Genomic DNA, 18,204 nt, shown 5'->3' on the forward strand with positions numbered 1-18,204 from the left:
TACTGCATGATATATTAGGATGACAGGTCCAAATCACCAGCACAGCACTCTCATATAGCATCTCAGTGTACATGTACAAACAATATCACAGTGTTTATGGATTAATTGTATTTTAGACTGTTTAATTGTGCAGAGACAATATGTAGAAAATTTTATTTACAAAGGCTCTACCATGAATTGAGGCACGCATGTATTTATCTCAGCATATCTCAAAAAATCATTTCTATGAATGTACACATGGGCATAGTAACTGATTTTACAGAGAGGCCAGATCAAGTTTTACTAATGTGGCATTCTAATATTATCTAATAGCTTTTTTTTAACATATACACCCTGTCATGAATATAAAATCGGAAATTGTATGAGGAACTACAGAGTGACGTTTATCTTTATAGCACGAGTAATTTTGAGTTGTAGATGTATAAAGACTCCCCACTCAAAGTAAAATAATATTTTTAAAATCCCTCTAAAAATAGAGATCAAATTTTTTTAAATTTATTTAATTTATGTAAATATATATATATGCAAGCTACTTCAAATGCAGCCAAGTCACTAAGCTCATTAAGTCAGTCTTTGATTTTGGGAATTAATGGAGATTTCTACTGTTGAAGAATTAATTTTTTTAGCTATCAAAAAAGCCCAGAGAAATCAACTCCTCTGAACAAAGGGCAATTCAAAGATTGAAGTTAGATGATTAAGAATGAGAATAATAGAATTCTGGGGAACAGTAACTTGTAAAACAAATTTGATTCTTTAATAAGCATCTATTGTGTCCATACATTTTTTAATGTTAACTTTTTTTAACAGCTGGAGGCTGTGACCCTTCCTGTCCAATGTGGACTCCACCAAAGTAACTTCCCGCTTTGTAATTGCAAAACTAGATGACAGCATTGTGCTCAACGCACAGTTATGCCTGCAAAACACCTGTAAGTTTTAGCTGTCGATCAATTTCAAATCAGGCAAGGCATTATATTAGTGCTTCCTGTTCTGCTCTGGCTACCTATTTGCAAGGTGTTCATTAGTGACAGTCTATAAAGCTGTACCCGTATGGAACAACTTGTGCCTAAAGTTACACACGTGCTTAAGTACCCTGCTGAATCAGGGCCTCAGGGATTGCCATTTCTCTTTATGACCTGTTGACATAATGATGCTCTGTTGTTGGAGCTGAACAGTGGGATCAATGGCAAGGCATTCTTAATGAAGTGCCGTCACTTTTAGAACCTACCTATGCTTCTCTTTCCTCTCACTCTTTAGCTGTCAACTCTTTGGAGCAGGGACTATATGTTACTATGTGTCTGTACAGTGTCATGCACAATGGGACCTTTATCTAAATTGGGACTTCTAGCACTATCAGAAAACAAATGCAATAATAATAATTGGGGGGGAAAAAAAGATTTTTCTAGTAGTCATCTGAGCCTGAATATGCCAAAGTTCAGGCTGCTAGTCAGTCTTTTATCAGACCTATGGCCTATTTTAGGGGGAAGACATGCATGTTTTTATACACAGCGCCCTTTTAGACCCATATTTCATAAATTTTATGTTTACAATTTATGTAATGTAAGGAACCCAGGTTTTTAGGCTATAGATGACATTCCTAAATTGGTAAATAGAAAAAAAAATGATAGTATAATCACCTGTGAATAAAAATTTCCTTGTCCTGGGAATATTGGGACATTTATTCAAGAATAGCCTATGGTAGCCAGCATGACTAAAATCCAAGAGGTTTCTTTAAATAGTCACTGTTGCATAAAATGGTGATGAATTTCTTTACTAGTTAGTATCAGGTCCATAATGCACAAACTAAGAAGGATTTGCACAAGATAAGTGTATAGTGTCTAACATTTTCTAAACAATCCGTCCTTTAAAACAATGCCTGAGAATGTCATAACAAAGGAGTTGTGACCATCTACCTAGTAAAGCACATATACTAAATGATATATTTTTGACAGAGATATCAGAAACGATAAGAAGAAGATGCGTCTACAATTTATCCAAATATGTAGGTTTAGGTTCTCTTACATCAACTTTAACATATTTCTAAGGATTTTTCCCAATGCTTCCATTTAAGTAATAAGGAAATTAACATACAAAACAGTAAAATAAACTAACAAATGGGGCATATTTTTGGTCTACTGAACTTTCTTACAAATCTGTATATGGGCCAGATTTTGATGCCTCATGTGGGTGTGCAGGAGGGAGAGATGTTCAAGGAGTCATTCCCTGCCTCCCCTTGCCCCCTGAGGGCCTGTCAGGATTGCAGTTGCTGTATTCCAAGGAGTGCAGTGATGACCCCCCTCTGTGCAGCCTCGAGAGTGCAGGTAACCCCAAAGAAGTGAGGACCATGGCCACACTCCCTCTGTACCAACCCATGCAACAGCAGAGTGAGTATGTGAACTCCATGAAGAGGTGAGGCAACGAGCACGTACACTCAGGGATTTCAGGGATTCAGTCTGCTTCCCTCATCTCCCACTGGGATAAGGTGGCTCTGCATTGCTCCCAGCATAGGCTAGTATTTAACATATGTAATAAAGCCCTATGACAGTACAATAAAAATAAGGTAAGAATACACTCTCAGTTACACTTTAGAAAAAAGAATCCTGTAGAAATGACTATGGCGGCATGTTCTGACACATTCTCTCCATAAACTGAACCCTGTTAGTGACAGCAAAACAGATTGTGTGCATCTGCTGGGAATGAGCCAGATGACAGTGGAAGAAACACACATGGATACCTTGGCACAACAACTAAAGAAGAAATAGAAAAAAATAGACTTGAAGAAACAGAAAGTTCTCAACTTTAATTAAAAGACTAGAGTTATACAAGTGCAGACTGTATGCTTTACTTCATAAAATAATTTCCTAAAAGAAACTGTATGCTAAATATTGTCATGTCTGCTCTCTATTGTATGTACATGATTTCCTTCACCCTAGCTCTGAAAAGCTCAAAACACCTTTAAGAGGTAGGGAAGTACTATTATCACAATTTCACAGATGGGGAACTAATGGACTTGACAAAGTCACAAAGAAATTCTGTGGGAGGAGCAGAGAATTAATCCCTCTTATCCAAGTCCCAGACTAACACGCTAATCACCACCCCATCCTTCCTCTGCTGTGGTATGCTCTCAGTTAAAAACTTTCTTGCATTATTAAACTGACATTAAGCAAATACCCTGCTATCAATCTAACAATAGTAAAGTAGTGAAGGTTTAGATTGACAGTTTGAACTGACAAATCTTTACATTCAAAACTGGTGTGTAAATTGATTTTGTTACAACCTCATTACCTCTGATGTTCTAGAGTTGAGGGTGTGTATCTAAGTCTGCAGAGATTCCAGCATTACTGTTGGGATTGCTCTGGAGGGCTCATTGGTTTGCAACCCTAACTGCGGGAATCAAATGTTTAATAATGCAACCTTAATGTTCTCTTCATGTAGTTTTTTAATGGAATATTTTATATATTTCCCTTCCAAGAAATGGCAAGCAATCCACCTTGACAGCAATGGTAACAATGTCCAGTTTTGTAGGTCATGTGCCATGGGGATACTTGTTGCCCTACTTCACAGTGTGACATAATATATCCTCCAAGGATCAAATTCTGCACTGGAGTGGATGCAGCCAGGGCTTGCACTAAAGTTTATGACAGCCTGCCCACATATAAAGGTATTATCTGGCCTTCAATGCTGTTTAAATAACAATCCCAGTGAATAGCCCATCATGGCAACAGGGTTGTTGTACTCCACGTTCAGGAGTGGATTTAGGAATCTTGCTGAGTCTGCTAAAATGAATGTCTCTCATTCTGGGTGCAAATAATGAAGTTAATTTATTCAGCTGTCATTCTCTGAAGTATGATACAAAGATAAGGTCACAGATAGACACGATATAGAAGGAAATTAATAGGCAAAAATGGAAAATTTATGTATATCATCACATAGGACCATTAACATTCAGCTGAGATGAGCATATACGTACTCCTACTGCCTCAGCTAGCAAGATGCTCTACTATAGCTCACACTGACTGGGCACCATAAGGATTCATCCCTCCTCAAGGGATATGAATGACGCACACGTTGCAAGTGCAGTCACAGGATGAGGACTCTGCTAACCGTCTAAAAGTCTGTTTGGAATGTTTGACCACTGATTGGCAGTCATAACAGATATCAACACATGCTCCCACAGTGTTTCATACCAGAAGCAGGATCTGGCAGAGAAAGCAAGGGTCATCTTGTTCTGAAATGTTGCTTCCAGTGGTACTGTTGTTTCTACCAAATTTGGACGTAGAGTCAGGGTGGAGGTGGGGAAAGCAGGAGGATGTTAATTAACAGAATTAATTGACGATTCTGTATACACAAGAGTTTCTTAGCAGGATATGGTGGGACAGATCCTCAGTTGGAGCTCAAGTCAATGGAGCTACACCAATTTACATTCAATTACATTTTGTATACTTTTTTAAATATACATATAAATATCTGTGAATGCTGGTCCTCTCCATATTTGTGAAATGGGAAGAAATTTCTCAACTGTAGAAAAAAGTGAAACAACTCACCATGGCAACACAATATTCCTACCACATAATCTGTTTCAATTTTAAACAGTTCTTAGATAAATACTGGTTAAGAATGAGTAATCTGCACAATTTTTTAACCAGATTTGTTATTCTTCTTCATTTATTCAAGCATAATAATCCATTCAGGAAGTCAGGTTTGGATTTACACCTATGTATGCAGTACAGTAATGTTAACTGTCTCAAAAACTGGCTGAGGAGGCATGCTTGCGAGGCCACAAGATCTTTCCTAACGGACCACCCAGGTCTCCATTGAAGAGGATTGAAATCAGGCATGTAATGACAAGTTTTGAGTTATCTGTTCTAACATTTTGTTCATCAGAAGGTTTATTTAACATTCTTACACAAGGAAGTTTTCTTTAAGCAATTTTTTCCTCCCCTGAAGTGGCACTTCCTGTCTCAAAGAATATATAATCTATCTATTAGTCATTTATAGCACACTCGTTATCATGGTATCTAATCACTTATGTGAATCTGTAATTCCTATACCTAGAGCTCTGAGTTCTGCTAGCTATGGCATGTGACACTTCTCAAGTCAAGAAAAAAAAAAGAATGATACAACAGTATTTCTGCAGGGCCTGATCCCACAAGGTGCTGGGCACCATAAACTCCCATTAACTACTGGTAAAATAAGCAGTTGCATATAGATGGGAGGGTCCATAAGTGAAGTCTGAAAAACAAATCCAAAGGCATTTTCTTTCTGTCCATTGTACTTGACAGACAAATGAAACAAGAAACACACTTTTCAGTTAATATAAGTAGAAGGGAAATTGTGTTTGGGAAATTAAATTTGTAGACTATGTTGAATCTAGCAGCTCTTTATGTCTAATCTAGATAAGAACATATATGGCCACTATTATGATAGTATCTGAACTTCATATCATCAATAATGGATTAGCCTCCCCACATTCCTTCTGAGATACCGAATTTTTATACCCATTTTACAGATGCGAAATTGAGGCACAGAACAGATTCGGAGAATTGGCCAAAGTCGGTCTGTATCTGAGTTGGAATTAGATGTTGGTCTTTTGACTCCTAGTCCAACATCCTCTCCTCTAGACTATCCTTCTTACCTTACAGGCAGTATATCTTCTAAATAATACCTTTTCTTATCTCAAAAGAAATCATTTGTATATGTACTTTTTTAGGAATGATGGTTATTGAATTAATATGTAAAAGAAAGTTTAGAAGATGTCTGTATTATAAAGTAGTATTGTCCCCCAAGGTATGAAGTGTCAGAAATTCTAATTAGGGATGATAGTTTTGTTCTCAACTGCTATTGAAATAAATGAGAATGAGTTGCATGAGACTCTTGGAGACTCTCTCTTCTAGATATGGATGATTTTGCCAAATAAAAGAAACAAGTATTAAATATGCATTGTGTTTCAGAATTGAAATTAATATATGTTGGTTCACATTTTCAATGAAAGAGCCAGATTCTAATCTGAGATATCTAGCTTGAATTGACGCATTGCTCAAAATATCTGCAACTCTGAGTATATGCACAATATCAGCTACTTGTTTAACTGCATCTTATACCTAAAATTAAGGTCTGAACCTTTCTATGAAAATAGAATGCCGCATTTCCTTGCTTTGTAAATGTGTCAGTAGGGAAATCTTCACAAATCTGTACTTACCTAGGAGAAGCATAGTTGAGTTCCTATTTGAAATATTTACATTTCATTTTCAAGTGATACCAATCAAATATGGAAGTGCCATTTTTTAGGATAACATTTAAATTACAGGCCAATCTTCTGATCCAGCAAAGGAAAGGCGATGGTCAAAGGCCCATATGGCTTACAGTCAGCAGGAAAGGAGAAGGAAAACACTTTCTCCCCCAATGCCTACACAATTACATTTCCTCAGCAATCTGGAACAGCATTATTTCAGGTCCTATCTGTGATGGTCATAGACTTGAATGGTCTCACTATTGACCTAACCTTAGTCCTCAGTGAACAGTCTGTGTTAAAAAATGTGGTAGAACAGAGTGCTAATGCTTTACAGAACAGAATACAGTGACTTGTAGCAATAGTCAGAATCATAAAATCACCACTTGTCTCAAATACGGTGGATAGGATCTGTCAAGAAGAGGCCAGAATAATGAAAAGTGCTGCTCTTCTGAAACAGACCACAGAATATTTCCTTTTTGTCACACCTAACTGCTGTATCATGTATCACTTTACATTGTTATTAAGTAATGTAGAATGATGCTAAGTAAGGAATGCATTTTCAGTGTCCAGTGAAACGATAACAGTGATGTTCTTTCCCATAGGTGCAGAAGCAGAGCATAAAATCGCAGGCATTAAAAACATCATGCTAAAATAATAAATTTACTTATATCTCTCTTATCTATCTTAGGGATTTCTATCACACCCATTCACATGGTATCTTCCCTCTAAATACACTTTTTTTTAAAAGTAAACTTCCACAAAGATATCAGTGAGTGAGCTAGAGTGGAAAATGAACTGTGCTACTGATCACCAAAGAGTGTAATATCTGAGCTCAGTGCTGAAAGAACTGTAGGAAGTAGAAAATGACATCTGTGATGGGATATCCAGTACTATATCTGGATGTGCAGACAGGACAAAGCTCTCATTTTGCTGCACCAAAACCCTAATATTCGAAAGCACAAAAATACACCCCAATATTCACCAAAGATGTTATCAGAAATTAAAAAGGTTTATTCTTCTGATTCTATACTACACATAATTATTGCTAAAATCAGGATAAAAAACTCAGGTCCAGATCCTCAGCTGTATTGTTACCTCAGCGGGGCGACGCAGATTTTCACCAACTGAGGATCTAGCCCTACAGTTTCAATATATATAACACAAAACAGCTTTGTATGAAATTAGGGAGCCAGCCAATCATACTTTCTTTTTGAAAAATCCCTGAATCCTACTTTCTAATTAATGCATTTTCTTTAAAAATATAATTTTAAATTAGTACCTGTGATCCAACAGCCCCAGGTTACAGAATGTTTAAAATGTTTACTCTAAAGTAATTTAATAATATACTGGTTCATTCTATTTAGTTTGAAATTAGTCTACCACTCTGTAATATCTCATTAACAGTAAGGGTTATATTTCTGATCTCTGGCATTTATGCATGTATATTTTGGATGAGGCTATAAATCTTGTATGCCGCTGCAAGGATATATTCTCCGGCCCAGTATTCCAACATATAAAATGTGTTGTATAGAGGTTTGGGTATGTGTGCAATTTAACACTTATTTCACGTGTAGTGGACGGGCAATAAACCTATTTTTTAATCAAACTCATGTGCATAATTTATATCAATTCTTCATCTGCATCTTATACCTAAGAACAAGATAAAAGAAGAAAATCAGACCACTGTCTCAGAACAGTCTGTAGGTAATGCTGGACCTCATCAAGAACTGCTTCAAAGATCAGTTCCTCATATCTAGGAAAACACTTTTAAATTATTGTGGTTAAAGATACTGTTGAAATTGTTGCCCTACCTATTCTACATGATTATGGCCGGTTCATAGCAGGCCAAATCCTGTGGAAATGTTGTTCTAGTAAGGACTGTGGGATAAGGCTTTACATAAAGGCTGTGACCCACTATCAGACACACCAAACCCGCAATAAATAAATAAATAAATCCAGAAATTGGGTTTGTTTTTGGCTCAATTGACTTGTGAGTTGCTAGTTGGCTAGTGTTTGGCTTGTTGCTTCTTTTTTTTTGTCAGGTTCCCGGCAAGCAGGGGCAAGGGGAGACAAGCAGGGGCAAGCACGGGCAAATGGGGGAGATAATCAGGAGTTCACAGCGGGCCCATCACAGTCCCTGATTTCACACAAGGGGGATCTAGTCACATACAGTGTTGGGGTTTTTAGGGATTGGCTTGTTTTGGCCTTGTTCAGAAATGGAATTAGCTTGATTTTTGGCTTATTGTGAAAGTCAGGGTGTTTACTTACTGTTCCTCATGTTGATCCAGATCATGTCACATCCTTAAGATCCTCATGGAAATCCTCCCAACTCCACATATTTCACCCTTACTTGGATGTGACATGTAAAAGATGGGGATGGAGCTGTGGCAGGCCTGTGAAGGTGTGAACCAGAGACATTGTCCCCCTCTATCCTTTCAGAACATACTCAGGCTTTATTCACTTTTTTACAGACTCCTCAGTGAAAAGTGCCCTCCTGTGGCTTTTTACGCTAGAGACAATCTGGACCAGGGGTTGGCAACCTTTCAGAAGTGCTGTGCCGAGACTTCATTTATTCACTCTAATTTAAGGTTTTGCATGCCAGTCATACATTTAAATGTTTTTAGAAGGTCTCTTTCTATAAGTCTATAAATATATATAACTAAACTATTGTTGTATGTAAAGTAAATAAGGATTTTTAAAATGTTTGAGGAAGCTTAATTTAAAACTAAATTAACAATGCAGAGCTCTTTGTGGCCAGGACCTGGGCAGTGTGAGTGCCACTGAAAATCAGCTCGCGTACCACCTTCAGCACCTGTGCCATAGGTTACCTACCCCTGATCTGGACCATTTTTGTGCTGATCTTTGAAATTTCTTAATGTTATTTAGGTTAGACTAATGCACTATTATTTTACATATAGACAATAGCTTATTACAAGTAATTTGTTATTAAGAATAATATAATTTATTACAAATTAAAATCAATAAAGCTTCCTTAGTATTTGCATTTTTCTGTCATTATATAGTAATGCTTCCCATGGACAACATGCTGCATTAAGTTTACTCTGTAGATGTCTTTTCCAAGCAATTTCACAATCCTCTGCCATGTCCTGTACAGATTTTGCTAACTGGTATTGGTTGACTGTTTAAAAGCAAATACTGCAAATACTATGTAATGGTTCCACAAATGACATATATCTTTTCTATGTTCATGAAAATAACACAAATAGTGTTATCTCTAATTTGATTTGCCTAACTGAATATCTCTGGATCATGGCATTAGAGATATATGATTAATATGTCTGGGTTCCAGAAACAGCATATATTTTAATACTCATGCCTATAGTTAACTTTGTCTTCTAAATCATACAATCAAAGAAATCAGAATCAGAAAAGACCTGTTAGGCTAGAGCTCCAGTTTCACTCAAGCAACTCAAGATGCACCAGGAAACAAGTAGCATGGGCGGGGAGGGGGGAAAAGGGGAAGGAGGACTTCATGCCACCAAGACAATACCACCCCTGATCCTGGGGGCTGTCTCAGTGCTGCCTCAACTTGAGCCAACAGATAGATAGTGGGTCCCAAAGAGCTGCTCCAGTGGTCAGGATCTCTGAATCTCTTCCTTTTCTACCCCCAACACTGTTATGCCCCCCAGCCAACTTGCTGAGCCCTAGCACAGCTTTAAGTCCCTGAATGACATTGCAATGGCGCAAAGTGCCAAGGATCTAGCCCACTGGGTCACCTAGTCTACCCCCTGCCGTTACAGGACTGTTCCCTACAGCAGAGTCTCAAAAATTCTCAAGTACTTTGTCCAATCCAAATAACTCAGATGATAGGGCTTCTACCATTTCCCCGCGGATATTATTCCACAACCTAAATATGTGTCACTATAAGGAAATATTTATTGACACTCAGTTTAGCTTAATTTCAGCCTAATACTCCTAGATACACTCTCCCCACACTTGAGCTGCCCTAAAAAATTCCTATGAGTCCAACTCTCTCCTTCGGTCTTTCAAATTTACTTTCTCTTTTCAAGGGAAGAAGCAGTGCAACTAGTTCTTGTGGGAGACTTCCATCCCTTTTTGAAATTTGTTTTCCTGGTTGAAGGATGAACCCTCTCTCATACTTTAAAGTGTTTCCAGGATTCAAACAAGTTTGAAGATCTGGGATATTGCCCGATCACAAGTGGCTTAAATAAATGGCAGATCCCAGTACTGTTGAGCCCTAGTTTAAATTATTCATAAACGTGACAGATATGTGAGTGAGGCAGAATACAACCTAAAGACCAGACGCTGCACTTGATTTAAAGCCAAACTTCAATTTATTTCAGTGAGAGCTGCATACCTGGATAGGTCCATAACTATTTAATATATGAAAATATACATTTATATGTAAATACATACCCACACATGTTATACACGCATTGTGAAAAAGTCATTAACTTTTATCACATTTTTTAACTGGTAAAGTTCAGATTTGTGAAAGTGTAAGGCGTCTCACTCTCTTTATATCTATTTGTAACTTACATGGTAAGCTAAGTATTTATGAAATCCAATGTTTTTCCTCAAAGTGTTAGAGTAACATATTATATTTCTGATGTCACAGTTATGCTATTCTCATACCCTACTGAAAATCTTGTGACATTCAAATTTGCAAAACTGCTGCAAATCCTATTTTCTTCTTCCTCCTTATAAAATTGCATCTGACAGTTCAAATGGAATCCAGTAAGTTATACTTCATCACAGTAGTTTGCAGGAGCCACAAAAACCCTGATGCTATACAACTTTTTCAAAAATCAGATACCCCCTCATTCCAAAAAAAATCCTCTACTGTCACATGGTATTAATCTAATAAAATTATATTTTTGTTCAAGTATTGGTGAGTTATGTTATAGCCATATCAAACTTGTGGAAATCTAAACCACTATATACTCTATTCATCTATATATAAAAGACTTAATTTTCAAAAGCGCTGGTCACCTGCAGCTTTCACTGAAGTCAGTGTGCTGTGGGTGCTCCAAACCTTTAAAAATTAGATTAATACAGTTGTCTTACTTATTCAGACATAAAATACACAGGAATAATTACAGAATGTGACATACGTTAATTATTTTATGCTGATTTTGGGTTTGAAGTGAGATGGAATGTCTCACAACATTCCTTCTCTTTTTTAATTTTATTTGGCTGTGAGGCACTCTAAGATATTTCAAACTCTTCTGCACCTATATTTTCAGGGCCTTAAAAATGGAAATGCTAAACTATCAGCATCTTTTTTAATCCCATTTGAGCCCTATAATACTTTTAAAACTTCATATAATGTACATGGGAAGTAAAAGAGACAGAAAATGCTCTCTATCTGAGATACAAACTTTCCAAAATACAGTTACGCAATGTTATAGAAAAACTGTAAATGTGTGCATAGTATCCACTGAGATGAAACATCTAATTTACAGGAATTTCCTGTCTGATTTTAATAACACACAAAATTAAACACATAAATATTAATTTTATATATCACATCAGATGAAGGCAATGAAAAAGTATGTATCACATCAGATGCAGGCAATGAAAAAGCAATGTTTACATTTATGGATGACTCATTAGTGTTTTATTATGTGAAACACTAGGAGGCATCAGTTGGGTAAAAAAAGGAGTTCTGTTTCAACAAAGGTAAAATTACCAGAACTAGTCATCTATGAAAGTCTGATAGTTCCCAATGTTAGTATAGCATATATGTCATAACTTTATTCCCTGCAAAAACAGCCAACACTTTATACTGTATTGCCAAATTGGATTGTAGCAAAAGAAAAAAGGTCCACATCTGATTTGCTAATTAATTTGTAAAATATACTGTGATGTCTACGGATGTAACACAAAGTACAGCTGAATATTGTATTTTAAAATATAATGGAATACTACCTGGAACTAAGATAATTTACTTGATGCTTAATGCCACACTTCTGCTAAATTGTAAAATGCAGATGCTTTTTGCATATGTTCCTAGTAGGATAAGTGCTATGAATTTAGTAGAGTCTCAGGCAGTTTCAAGAATGATCTAACTGCTGTTGAACGATGTATTACCTAACCAATTTTTAAAAAAAAAAAGTCCCCAAAACACTCTATTTCAACAAGTGTTGAATAAACAGTGATTTTTTGAAAGACATGCAACAATGCTCCATGTGGATCATTTTTTATCACGTCATATAAAACCAATCATTTCAAAATTTAATTTTCCCTGCTTTGAATTACATTTAACAATGACTAAGCAACAGGGTTATAGTATCCTTACATAATAATCAATTGAAATTGACGTGTGCCTTGCCATGCTGCAGCAATCAGCTTTTATCTCTGTCCGATCAAAATGACATGAGAACTACTTAATCCTTCTTTTGTAAGGCACATAAGACTTTGTTGTCACTGCTGGTTTTGTGAATCGCCTCTATAAGCTGGTCTGATTTCCTAAAGATGACAGATCCCGGTGAACAGCCAAGCTCTACTGCACTGCAGTCAATGCGACTGTGAGATTAAGGTACAGTACTGAAGACACCAGCTTTTAATCACCTGTCCACATGTAACATACTGACCATCAGCTCTCAGAAGATTAGCTTAAATTCTTTCAGAGCAGCCAGGCAATTAATATATTCATAAAATGAAAAAAGCATATTTAAAATATTTCAATTTTTCACTTACAACTTAAATAGTGCATGCTGACCGGAGTTCTTCTGTATATGTTTTAGTTTTGAAATAAGGTGCAAAGGTATACTGTTAACCCTTTCATAGACTAACCTGATATCATTAATCTTAGTGCTAAAGTTTTCTGCCTCTTGAGTTACAAATAAACCTGTTTTTAATTTTAGAGGTTTGTCTCTAAATCACCAAATAGACTAAAATGTAGATGTAGAAAAAAGTCTGTTTATACTATGGGATTTAAGATGCCTGAAGTGCATTACACAAACAGATACACAAATTACACTGCAAAATATGCATCAATTAATACAATAAAACTTTTATTTTATTATAGAGTATCTTATTTATGTTATTTCCACAATCAGTGTACTTAAATTAACACCAAACCATCTTTTCTGAATTTCTGGTAAATTAATGTGTAATTTAGAAGTTTGGTCCAACAGGTGAAAACGTAGTTGAGAATCATAAAACATTCTTTTATTCATTCAATATCAGGGCATGACTTTTTGCTCAACAAGATACAGAAATACTCTTATGGATGCACTGTACTACTTTACTGATCAGCTGAAAAATTAACCTGTTACAAAAAGCGTAAAAGAAAGAAAAACTAAAAATGGCAAAAAAAAATATTTAATTTGAAACTTCTATGCAACTGTTAAGGTTCTACTTAGTTATTTAACTATTCCTTCCTATTACATAGGTACACAAAGAAGTTTAAAACATTTTCAATCAAAAACTTTTAAAGATGAACTTCTGGAAAAAGTCTGGAAAGATTAATTTCTGTTTGTCAACAAGGCACTAAATGTTTTAAACTCACAAGATAAAACTGTTTACATGATCATCTCTCTCTCTCTCTCCCTCTCTCTTTTCTGTGGGCAATTTACATATACACAGATAAAAGGACTTCATCAAGCAAAGTTATATATGCACTAAAAAAAAAGCTTTAAGAAGAATCTTCAGACTACCATGAAATTGGAAGAAGCTTAAAAAGTAAAAAGCGCTTGTCTGATCACTAAAGTACTCCTAAATTGGCAATCCAGATACATCATTTTGAAAGATTTTAATCTCACATATTGTTCATCATTTATTGTTGCATCAACACTGAAAGGCATGTTTAAACTTAAATTGGCTTTTTCTTGGTCAAACAGGCATAAGAGAAAAACTCCGAGAACTTGGGACAGTATGTTACAACTGTATTCTTTTATAAGGAAATTTAATGTGGTACTCTACTCTTTCACATCTTACGCCAACTGCTTGACAGACATCTGATTTAGGATTTTCTGTCTGTGGGCCTGTTCCTGAAAATTATTACTCACATGAGTTGTCTATCCTCATACAGGCAGTCCTACCATCATCAGTGGGACTTATTTAAGGACTACTTGCATGAATGAAGGTTTGCATGATCAGGCCCTAGATTTGTCCTTCAGATACTGTCCATAAGATAAACAGTAAAAAATGTATGTCAGATTTTTAAAACCAAAGGACATGTATTACAGGAATACAGACACTCTGGATTTAGGGCCCGAACCTGAAGTTCTTACTCAGTCAAGTCTTTCAGTGTATTCAACAAGAGTTAGTATTTGCCCCAATATGAATTATGGATTTCATCAAAGTACAGAGAAAATACATATATGATGTCATAATTCTATATTTATTTAAATAAAATGGCTAAAATAAGGAACACTGTGGGATTTCTGGTTGGTTTTTGTCTCAGAACAATGTTCTAAGCATCCTCTAACAATAATAATTTAGAAAATGACAAATTTCCAAAGTGGCCTACTGCATGAGTGTTTGTAACTGAAATCAGCTGGTACTACAGAGGTTCAAACTGGTTCACAGGTGGTTATATTTCCATGTCCTGCCAAGCCTCTAGGGATTAGAGTTATTATACTCCATATAAACATCTTTCCTCTGCGACCACAAAACCCTGCAAAGTGCCAGTAAAAAGAAAGCTAGTCACATTTTTTTGTCTAACATAATTGGTCTGCTGGCCACCTTTACACTCCATTTAAAATAAATCTATGAAATTAGAATATAATTTAAGGCAATTGCCATTAAACTTTTTGTGTCTAGGCAATTCTCCACAGACCTCCAGTAAAATATTGGCAAAATGCCTTTCTGTGCTTAATTCTTACATCCTAATATTAAGGTATATATTAAGATATTTTATTTTAAAAGACAGGTATTTGCTAATCATAACCACCACATACAACCAATGAGAATAAAAACTTTCTTTAAAAACATATAATCACAGGGCCCTGAAGTGACAGAAATTATTCAGATATAAAGTTTTGCCCTGTGCTATTTACCCTTTTCATGTACTTTTGGAGTAAAAGAATAAGTAATATATTTTCTTCTTGTTCAGTTTTCAAGATGACAGAACACCATACTAAATTATCAAGAAAATATAAGTATTCCAGTTCCATAATCCACCAACAGTTTCTCTAAATTCCCCCTTTACACAAAACTTCATCTTAGACCTTAAACAACTTTAATCAAAAGTAAAAAACAGCCAGTTTTGTGAAGGAGATCTAACCTTGCTCACTCTTAATATAAAGATTAGTTCAAGTATTATGCGAATACCAGAACTTTCATTATAACAGAAAAATACCATATGCCATAATGCAAGCTGCCTCTGCGTTTCAAACCTGAGTGTGAAAAAAGGAGATGCGAAAAGGTATCCACTTACAGGCATGCTTTAACTAAAACTAAATGCAAGAACTGAAAAGAGCAGTGGCATATGACGTTTAAGAGTGTTTTGCTCCCATGCCAGACTGTTTCTTCAGTGAACTGTTTGATAAATCAGGGGGCACGTACTACAAGGTCATAGCATTTAGTGAAATATTAAAACCAAACAAACTTACGATATCAAGCATACTAATGAGGTGAACTAATTTCATGAAACTTTAAACACTCAAGAGATTGATGGGGACGAGTAATTTGAATAGCTGGTGATTTAACTAAGTTGCTTGACTAAAAAGTTACTTTAAGGCAATTGCTAGTGGATTCAAATATTTAAGAAGTATACAAGTAACCTCAATCCCAGAACACATACATAGACCGATAACATTCTTAAAAAATGCAATAAGATATGTATACGGGGCTCATATACAATCCCCACTGTATTTTATTTCCATTCTGAATTGCATATGTACTTACATTACAAACATTTAGATGAGCAGACTAGTCCTTGAGATATTTTCCTTTCTTAGGAAAAAAATGAAAAAAAACAAAAAAACCCTTTACTTCTTCCAGGCTTTTAAGTGTTCACCACCTGGTTCAACATGCAGCCTCCTTGAACCACACACAAGCCTCAAAGTCAATCCAATAGCAGCCAGAAGATGTCTGATGTGTGTGTGTGTGTGTGCGCGTGTGTGTATCTGTGTGTGTGTGTGTGAGTGCACAGCGTGGAGGAGGAGAAAGTGGCTGTGCTGCTGGCTGGATTAAAAGTAACCGGACTCGTCCTGAAAGCGTCCAGGAAGGAAGTGACAGAAGGCGAATGGGAAAAAGAGAGCAGTTCACAGCCTTTGTAACATCGCGGAGGGGGGAAGGAAGAGGCAAGGAAGGGAGTCAAACTACACGCTTGATGAGGTGTCCTTTTCTGCTTCTCTCCCTTCCTCCCTTCTCTCTGTCTCTCTCTACTTCTCTCTCTCTCTCCCACAATCCCAAACGAATGGCTCTCTCCTCCCGAGCTGGAGAAATAATCAGTTTCACTCTTGCAAAAAGGGGGCGGGATCAGATCCCGAAAGCGTTTTAATAAAACAAACATAGAGCAGCAGCAGCGGCAGCAGCTCCTTTCCTTGCCCCTCTAGTCTAAACTAGATTGATAAATTACTCCACTACCCTACTTTAATTATGTATATGGTATGCAGAATAAATCACCGAACATCAGCACCTCAATCAAGCACTTTTTAAATGATAATTGCATCTTGGGTGAATCAATCTCTCCATTCCTGACATTTTGCTAATTTTAGTTTGGCGGTGGGGGTAATGGCATATGGCACACTCAAACCTAATGACAATCCTTTATTACATAGCATTAAGGAAATACGGCGAGCTGGTGCATCTTTCCCCCCTTCTGGTGAGGTTCGGCAGCAATAGGACACAAGACCACTGCAGACTCTGGGAGAGAGACACTCTGGGCCAGCTCAGAAACAGCCACGGCAAATGCTGCGCACGCTGGAATTGCTGCTAATAAAGGGCGCCCAATGTCCTCCAGTGGCAACACTTACACAAAACAATCGCGGCTTGAATGCGAGGAGTTACGGGGGAAAGGGGTTTAAAAATATTTGAAATGCTGCTATCCTGGTATGCCCGTGATCATTCCCATATGTGTTCAAGGGGAAAATATCTGGGCATCAATACATTCCAACGTCTATGTACAAGACAGCGGGGATAGGTACCCAACTGAAACAGAGGATGCCGGCAATTATTAAAGGAGAATAAGCTGAAAGGGGCGCTGAAATGCAAAGTCTGTGCAAGCGGCAGAGAAGATCCGTATCATCATCATCCCAGCAACGGGAGTCTGTCAGGCCGGCAACTTTTTAATCAGTTTCGAAACAGATCCAAACATATCTGTGCAGCAGGCGTGTGTATTTTTAGCCCGCATGACATTTCCTACCCCGTCTCCTTGCACCTTTATTGGCCTCTTTCTTCGGAGCCTTCAGTCTGTAAACCAACCCAACTTCCCAAACGCATTAGACTTCCGTATCCAATTGCTGGTGAGTTCACTTACCCTGGGCTGCTTCAGCTGCACAGGAAGTAGGCACGGGGCTAGGAGAGAAACAATCGTGATGCTAACGTTTGAGGGAATGCAAATAAACAGACTCCCTCAGCAAACAGCGTTGCTGGTTAGATAAAGTACTGTTTGCCTCATTGCACAAGTCCAAATCAGACCCTACCGCATGAGATGGTCTTTCTGCAGACTTTTCCACAGAAATATAGTATTTCCAACACACTATATAATAGGACAGAACCTTCCTCACATGATCATTTACCTTTACAACCAGTACTGAAAGGACTCTTCTGTACACAAATAAAAGTCAAAATTAAGCATATGTAAAACTTGGGGAGTAAAACTACTTTGCAGATTCTTGTTTTAACTTTTATGTAGATAGCCAACTTCTATAATGCTTTGAGAGCAACAGGATACTTTATAAAGGTATAAGCCATAACAGACAGGAGTAAAGGAAACCTGAAGACTATATATAATAACATCAAAGCAGTGAATAAAACAACGAGACTTATTTTGTTTTACTTTATTTTATTTCAAGGGCCTAACCCTATAATTTTTT

The 18,204-nt window shown here is 36.8% G+C and overlaps 2 protein-coding genes and 1 long non-coding RNA gene across 19 annotated transcripts in view; 2 read left to right on the top strand and 1 right to left on the bottom strand.

The window, feature by feature from the left end:
• Positions 1-18,204, bottom strand: part of MEF2C (myocyte enhancer factor 2C) — a 162,399-nt gene that overhangs the window by 124,473 nt on the left and 19,722 nt on the right. For 2 of the 17 annotated variants that reach the window (XM_075067064.1, XM_075067060.1), the window contains exon 3: positions 17,646-17,683. The exons of 11 other annotated variants lie outside the window; for them this stretch is intronic. The gene's annotated coding sequence lies outside the window, so the exon portion shown is untranslated. Of the gene's footprint in view, positions 1-16,069; positions 16,683-17,645; positions 17,684-18,204 lie in introns of those variants that run through there. 4 more of the 17 variants (XM_075067067.1, XM_075067066.1, XM_075067072.1 and 1 more) reach the window with 2 other exon arrangements.
• The window catches only part of LOC142046981 (uncharacterized), a 318,894-nt gene that overhangs the window by 101,568 nt on the left and 199,122 nt on the right, over positions 1-18,204 (top strand). The window lies entirely within an intron of this gene.
• Positions 6,336-18,204, top strand: part of LOC116827401 (uncharacterized) — a 156,353-nt gene continuing 144,484 nt past the window's right edge. The window contains exons 1-2 of the mRNA XM_075067465.1: positions 6,336-6,574; positions 17,327-17,631. Of these exons, the coding sequence (XP_074923566.1) occupies positions 6,336-6,574; positions 17,327-17,631 (544 nt within the window). The remainder of the gene's footprint in view (positions 6,575-17,326; positions 17,632-18,204) is intronic.

Source organism: Chelonoidis abingdonii, chromosome 6 (assembly GCF_003597395.2).
Source record: "Chelonoidis abingdonii isolate Lonesome George chromosome 6, CheloAbing_2.0, whole genome shotgun sequence".
Classification (NCBI taxonomy): Eukaryota; Metazoa; Chordata; order Testudines; family Testudinidae; genus Chelonoidis; species Chelonoidis abingdonii.